The sequence below is a fragment of the Haemorhous mexicanus genome, chromosome 17 (assembly GCF_027477595.1).
Source record: "Haemorhous mexicanus isolate bHaeMex1 chromosome 17, bHaeMex1.pri, whole genome shotgun sequence".
Lineage (NCBI taxonomy): Eukaryota > Metazoa > Chordata > Aves > Passeriformes > Fringillidae > Haemorhous > Haemorhous mexicanus.
Window position 1 is genome coordinate 14,199,817 of NC_082357.1, and position 7,900 is coordinate 14,207,716.

Sequence of the window (7,900 nt, forward strand, 5' to 3'; positions counted from 1 at the left end):
CCAACAAGACTGACAAGGAGGATGCCCAACTTTTTCCATCTAAAAGGTGCAGAGAACAGGTTTGAGCCAGAGGTGGTCATGCTGAGCAGCAGGCAGGCACAGAGATGATGCTGGACAAAGGGCAGGAGGCAAGAAAAGCGGGCAGAAGAAGTACTGTAAAGGCTCATAAAAGCTGCATGTACACTTTCCTTCACAGAAAATGTCTTTCTGCTTTTATGGCAAGGAGCTGCTACAATTACAGCTTCTTTTATAAGCGAAGCAGAAACCAGATAATGAGCAAACCTCCCACGGTACAAAGGAGGTGACGAAGGCGTTCTGGGAGCCCTGACCGTCAGGCTTCCCCACAACAGCCAAAAGCACAGAAAATTGCTAAAACCCATCTCCATTTCACCCTCTTCAGGGCTGTGAGCTGTTCATAGCCCTTTTCTTCCCCGAAGTACAGAAAGGATCACACCAAAAATATGCCTACACAGATAGCAAGTGAAAACCCTTCAGCCAGACAAAGCAGAGCTTGCACATGCAGACCTGCAGAATGAGCCCACGGCTGCATCATCCCTGGGCTGGGGGAGTAAAAAGAGAGAACAAAAAAAGGTTTCACAAAGAAAAAGACAAGTAAGATATTGTCCAATCCAGGTGAGTCTGTACTTCATCACAGACGTTCAGGATTTCAATGACACATGGGAAAATCAAGAGTTCCCACCAGTTTTCCACCAGTCCAAGCCATGTGCATGTGCAGGTGTTTTCTGGAAACCAAATTTTTAACTTCCTAAGAAAGTTACACCTCATTCCTGCATGGGAGCAAGCACAGAAGTTCAGATGGTTTGGTAGGGAACAGGAAAATTCAGGCAGCAGCTCCACAGCCCTTCCCCTGGATTGGGGTCACCCTCCAAAATCAAAACTCCTTGCTCTGTACAGTCAGTGCACTGCTGCTCCCATCTCTCTGCCATATATCAACCAACCCAGGCACACTCTTGTGTCCACAGCTCATGTCCTCCTTCAATGAAATACATCAGCACCAGCTTCCAAAAATCAATTTTTTCCCCCTGGGTTTGGGTACAGGGGTTTTAAAGGTTTGTCAGGATCCCTTAGGAAGGGGAATGTAAGGGGGCTGATGCAGGCAGGCAGCCTGGGAGGCTGCACATACTTGTTTGTTTTAATTAAAATGAGGTTCCTAATGTTTACAAGGAACAAATTTCCAACAAGCACAGCTTTGAAAAGGCTGCTGAAGTATCTGATGCCACACTCAGGAGAGCAGGGATGTGGGATGCTCCTGCCAAGAGCCATTTCCAGCTGTACATGTCACTGAGGTCATTATAGAGGTGGAAAACACATGGAGGGTTTTGCTTTAGTGATTTACTAATCTAGCTGCCCTGTGAGCAACTGGAGATGTGTCCCCTCCGAGTTCATCCAGGAGGGAAAAAATCAGGGAAATGAGGTGGCATTTTCTTTGGGGTGCCATCAGCCTGCCAGGGTCAGCACCCTCACCATGAAACCCCAAGGACTGCCTCCCCACCATGAATCTCCAGACATGCAGAAGATGCAGCTGCATCCTGATGGAGGCACAGCAGCGGGGCTGACAGAAATAACCTCCCAAGAGCACCCAGCACACTGAGTGTCTGCATTTCTCCATCAAAACAGCCTATTTTGGGAGAGCCCATCCTTCTGGGAACTGGGCAGGCTTCTGCTAAACAATCTGTGCCATGGCACAGCTGGAATACATCCAGCTCACGTCTGGGACTGTGGCAGGCCCCTGCCCAGCCCCTGGATCACTGACATTCCAGGGGTGGCAGTGAGTTTCTCCCCTCCAGCAGCTCCCAGTCCCCAGGCTATGCACAAACACTGCCACAGCCCAGGGCCACACAGGAGGAGCTGCCTCTTCCACACCTCTCAGTCTGGGTAGATAAAACACTTTCTTTTTTGCTTCCAGCTGCACCCTTTCCTTTGTCCCGTGAGACACAGGTGGCCACAGACTTGCACGTGAGAAGGCTTACCAGCAGGATGGCAGGAGAGGGATGGAGTGGGATGGAGAAGAAAGGGCCTCTTCCAGCTTCCAGGGTCTAAAGATAATCCTCTGATTCCATATGGAAACAAGACTCTTGGCTTAAATATTTTTTTTTTCATCTTTTGTGTGTGTGCTGACTTATTCCAGCAGGGCTGCCAGAAGCCTGCAGTTTATTTTTAAAATACTAAACAAGAGAAGTCCAGTATACACAACAAAGACCCTAAGTTTTCACAGAAGCACTCTGCAGATGCTAAAAAAAGGAGGTTGCTTATCGGGTCAGCTGTGAGGTGAGAGGCAGATTCTGACCTTGGTTTTGAGAAATGCTGAGCTGGCACGTCACACACCAGCTGGATCCCAAATTCACTCTAGGAACAGGCACAGGAATGGCTCAGCTTCCCAAACACAGCTTGCCTTGGCAGGTACCCCTGCACAGTGGGTGGGCAGCTGCTGGAATGACTGTCACCACCTCACCCAGAGCCCTACGACCGTGCCCAGCTCGACACACAGACAAAGCATCTCAGCTCACAGCTGCCTGGCCAGGCTGGGCTCCACCATACCCCCACCACAGGAGCTCAGCCTGCAGGGACATCATAAAAATACATTGCACAGCTTCTTCAAGAGGATTTAGATGAAAACACCAGCACCTCCAGCTGTGAGGTTGTGGGAAGCAGAGCTGGGACAGAGGATGTGGCTTTCCCTCAAGGTGACAGCGCTCCTAATTGTGCCAGTCCAGCCGGCACGCCGGAGGGTGCGACCCAGTTCTGGTGCTTGTTATGAGACTCACAGTGGTGCCAACAGGCTGGGAAAGCTAAATTTAGGAGACAAACAGGCCTGGTGTTACACACCCAGGCAGGACTGGCTCTGTTACGAGAGCTGGAGAATCGATGCCGTCCGCTTCCGCGCGTTCCAGCGGCGCTGCGAAGCCCTCGCTGCCGGAGTGAAAGCGTTACCGAGTCACTTGGAATAAAATTGCCACTAAATGCTATTTGGGAGATGGGAAAAAAAAAAAAAAAAGGCAAATCCTCACTCTTTCTCAGCTATTGTAGGAAATGAAAATGGCTATTGCTGCCTGGTAGAGAGTCCAATTATGAATAATGCGCGTTCTCTCCCTGCACAAAGGATGAAAGGCATCAGAGCTGGTGGTGACATTTTAAGACCGGAGATGTAAGAGCGGATCTGAGCCTCGTTGCAAGCCCAGCTTTACCCCAATAAAGAAACACTTTCTGCAGTCAATTGCCTTGCAGCGTAGCTTGAAGCCCTGCTATTGATCTAGCATCTGTTATAAGCAGATAATCATCGCCGCTGTGCCATGGCTGCTATGATGGGGTCTAAAAGCACTTTCCAGAAGCTGGTTGAGGGCTGTTTTCTGCTCTCCCCTGCAGCTGGAGGAAGGCAAAGGTTTGTGGGGGAGCCCACAAAAGTCTCTCAGGTTGACAGAATTTGAAGGCCAGAAAAAAAATATTGAATCCTCTCAATTCATTCATCTCCCAGTCCTGTAAACTTCATGTGACTGAGGTGCACTCCCTGCACGGCTCTGCTGCCATCCCAGCCCTCACACAGTTATTTTATACCCTGCAATTTCCTTTCCCCAGCGAGGTGCTGACACACCACCATCAAGCCACAGCTCAATCCTTTCCTTCTCTAAGACAGGCAGCGAGAGCTGCTGAAATCTCCCAGCATCAGGCTTTTTTCTCCTGTCCCCAAAAGGTTTCTCAAGCTTTGGCTCACTGAGGTTTGAATCCTGGCATCTCCTGAGCTTCCATCTACTTCCCAGCAGCGTTGGGGATGTTTTGGGCCAGGCACCTTCCTCCAAGTTCAGCAAGAAGTGGTCAGAGGTAGGTGAAATCAGACTGCCAGTGTCTGCAATCTCCCCCCTCCCTTCCAGTGCAAGCACTTCTTACCCACTAGGCAGACTCCTCCAGTCTCCAAAGAAGGAGAAAAGGATGGGAAATTAAAAATAAATGAACCAAGAGATACACATCCATCAGGAGCCCAGCGTTGTCAGCCCAGGTCCCTGTGCAACTACTTCTTTAATCAAAACCTCATGCAGCTTAAACGCTTGACAGAAGTCTAGAACAGAGATCGTGCTACCCTGAACAGGAAAAGCTGCAACCTTGAAGAATAAAATCACTGTCTGATGGGGTCTATTTTCTTTGAAATCACACTAAATTATGCTTAGCCCATTCCTAGCTGTGACATTTGAGGTTTCACCCTGCAGATTCCTGTGAGACACACGGGTGTCTCTCGGGGGTGACCAGAGGTGACGGGAGGAGTGAGGGTGCCAGCTGATGATGAGCCATTTCTAAATCAGTCCATGACGCCAGACCTAAATTTTTAAGAGGCTCAAATCAAGAAAAGATTGCTGATGGATGCACTCCCCACTTCAAACTCACTTGCGTGGTGATGGACGTCAGACTGCTGGCCTCATGGCTATGCCTGGCTGCTACTGGGAGTGACAGAAACCTTCCAGCTTTCTAGAAAGTCCTCCAGTGCCAAGACTCAGCCAGCTCTTTAGAGCCTCCTGCATGCAGGTTATCTGCCTCTCTCGGCTTGAAAATGTTTGTCCCTGAGGAGTTTTTATTTAATGCCTTCCTTAGTTACCAAGGGATGAGAAGTTTCTCCCATCGTTCTGCGGCTTTCCAAACACAGATGGGATTTATTGAAGTTCCTGCTGCTCTGGCCTCATTAACATTTTATGGCACAGCTCCAGAGATGTGCCTGCTCCTTGCCGGGTGCTCCTCTACAGCCCCATAGTGGCTCAGGTCTCCTGGCTGCACTGAACATCCTCAGGGAGTTTTAAGTGATTTCATTCCCAAAAGAGCTCTGCTGCTTCCTTTTGAGACCTCACCTGCACCCTGCCTCCTGTGGGACCACAGCTCCCAGCAGCTTCTCTCATAACAGACACAGTGGGTGGGAAAGCAGAGAAGCAGAGCAGGAGAGAGGAAAAAATATGAGAAAAACTAGAGAATAGTACTAGAGAATAGTGCAGAAACACATTCAGGCTATGCCATGGACAATATAACCTGTCCAGGGATGGACAGGATTTTAACTGGCATGAAGAGAGTGGAAGCAGAAGAGGGGGTGCAAGCCCAGGGTTTGGTGAGGAAATGCAGCAGGTGGCCCTGGGGAGATATTGCTGGTACCCTCCTGCACATGCCTGCAGGGAGGAAGGTGGGAATTGCGAGTCCTGAGGCCTTCTGGAAGAGCTTTTCTCCCCTGTAGAGAACAGGAGAGAGCATCAGCACGGCCCAGCTGGAGTCTGCAAATTGCCCCATTTAGGCTCTGGTCCTCAAAATTGCTCTTACCTAAAGTACATCCACCAACCTGACAAGCATCACATTTTTCTCTGGAGAATACACTCCTCCACAGCCTCCAGAGTTCGTGCTTCATCCCCAAACTCTACAGGTTTTGTCCCACAGAAACATGCCTGGTGCTCACCAGGTCACCTTGCTATGATCAAGGCCTTGGGATGTGCCTCTCCTGCACTGCATGGAGCAAGGGTTTCCCCACCACATATTTATACAGAGGCACTGCACAGCAAGGACAACCCAGAGCCAAACTTTGGAAGAGGCAAACCTGGCTGGAGTTCAGCAGAAACAGGGAATTAAGACACTGAACTAAATCAATGCATCCCCACCCAATTCCTATCCAAATCAGGAATTTCATGCACAGGAGAGATTTTGACCAGTGTCCCACATAAGTTATTGAGCAGAGAGAGCAAACAGTGCTTGGCACTGTGCAGAATTCCAGTCTTTGCACTGAAGCTCTTGGAAACCCAGAGTAATTCAGATGCAGAAGCAATCTTAACTGCTGGGAAGGAGCTCAAACAGCCAAGGACAGAGAGAGCCTGTGCAGAGATGTAGGGAAAGAAAGAAGGGCTGCTGGCTGGGTGCAGGGAGGGGACATTGACCACATGGATAAAAGGATGGGGAGGAGGTAAAGGAAGGAGGTCAGAGAAAATCCACGGATAGCCAGGGCCACTCTTGCTGAAATGTACCCGACAGTGGGGGCTTGTTTAGGGCTGCAGGACACACAGACTCCCTGCAAGAGCCTTCCAGCATTGCCTGGTGTGAGCCACACACTGGGACTGCAAACACCAGGGAGATGCTGGGGGGCTTGGGCAGAGCAAGGATGGAGGCACACGGACTGCAAGACCCACCCGGCCCATTCCAGACGGAGAAACACGGAATGCCACGCTCAGAGCTTTCCCCAACACTCAGCTCAGGCTGCTCACTCAAACCTCCTGCTCGTCTGGCTTGGAGTGCCACCTGCTGCCAACGGTGCCGTTCTCCAATCCCTGCGAGGGGACAACAGCAGCGCAGAGCAACAAACTTCCTGCTCTTGCATCGGCTTTCCCCATCCTTTAACAGCAGCCAAACCCCTGATCCAAAAAGCAACGCTATTTCCCAAGCTGCAGGCGTCCCACGAGTTGCAGGCATAGCAGCAGATGCTAATAAAGTACTTTTATTCTTTGCCTTTCATGCAGTTTCTCGCTGGAGCCAGCCTCTCCCCCCAGAGACCACATCCTGAATCTTCTTGTTCATTGATTCTTTATGCTAAATGATGACTCTGCAGTCGAAATAATGTGGCATATTCCAGCTCGCATTTCAGACACCGTGAGACTTTTTAATAACGAGTTGCATGAAAAATTAGAGAGGCTGCAACAAAGAGCTCCGACAGAGGTTTCCAAAGTGACTCACAGGCAGTAGAGCCTCCCTTTTCCAAAGCCTAGTGTGAGACAATCTCAAGAGCCCCCGCACTCAGAGAGACAGGAGTCCTTCCCCTCTGGAAAAATAAGGCCTTTTTAAGGAGAATTCTCCAGGGAGAGAATCCCTGCAGGGGGTTTGGCAGGTGGATTTGGGAGTTGTGGCTGGAATGACATCCCATTTCCAGGAGTGCTCACAGGAATGTTTCACCCTGTGCTGCTGAGGGTGCTGTGGGGTGGGAGTCATCACACCCTGCAGCCAGCCTGGGCTTCCTGCTTGGCATATTGGCTCTGGAATGTTCCAGAACGGGGCTAGCAATGACTCCTGCAGTTCTGCAAGGAGGCAGCAAACCACAGCAGTAACAGGCAGTGGAGGTTTCTCCAGCCTTGGCTCCCAAAGCACTGTGGCACCCACAGCCACAGCAAACATCACCCATCACCCAGCACAGGTATCCTGCCCCTCCTGGGGCTGCCTTGCTGCCAACCCTGCAGCTCTCTGCCAGGCTTTGCAGCATGATGGAGGAGGAATTTTTTCTGGCCAACTTTTGGCTGACTGTTTTTGCTTCCTGCCATCCACAAGAACAGCTGCCAACATATTTCAAGGGGAAGCAGCAGGCAGCATATCCAGTGCAGCCACCCTGATGGGGATTAATGCCATTCATGCTCAGTCCCAGTAGTGAGCAGTGCCTGGCTGCTGGGTGGGACATGTGGCTGAAGGATGGGTTTGATTGCTGTGTTCCCTCTCCCAACCTCAGCTCCAAATTCCTTCTGTATCCTGCGCTGGCTCCCACCTTCACCTCCTCTGTGACAGCCCTCAGAGTCACCCCCATCCCCAGGAACTGCAGCAGAACCCCCTGCTCACCCACTCCTAAGATCTAATTGAGCACAGTTCCCCCCACCCAGCCCAGCAGACTTCTCCAAAGAGGTTCTTCCTCCCAAAGGAAGCTGGGAAAGGAAACCTGAGAGTAAAGGAGCAGCTGGCACAAAGGCAGTTCTTACCACATTCCAGAAGAAAGGGTTGAAGGCTATTGAGAGGACAGCCACAATGAAGCCAGTGTCAGTGACATCCACGTAGCCAAAGAGCCGCACCATGGCTGCCACATCCACCTGTGGAAGAAGGGATGGTTACTGCACTTCACCTCAAACCAGCTGCCCCAAGGGTACACGAACCTTTTACTAGCCCTAAGCAACGT

At 50.7% G+C, this 7,900-nt stretch overlaps 1 protein-coding gene across 2 annotated transcripts in view; it reads right to left on the reverse strand.

Annotated features, from left to right (window-relative positions):
- The window catches only part of PEMT (phosphatidylethanolamine N-methyltransferase), a 41,687-nt gene that overhangs the window by 31,471 nt on the left and 2,316 nt on the right, over positions 1 to 7,900 (reverse strand). For both annotated transcript variants that reach the window (XM_059861255.1, XM_059861256.1), the window contains exon 2: positions 7,707 to 7,814. In XM_059861255.1, coding sequence (XP_059717238.1) covers positions 7,707 to 7,799 — 93 coding nt within the window. In that variant the 5' untranslated portion in view covers positions 7,800 to 7,814. The remainder of the gene's footprint in view (positions 1 to 7,706; positions 7,815 to 7,900) is intronic.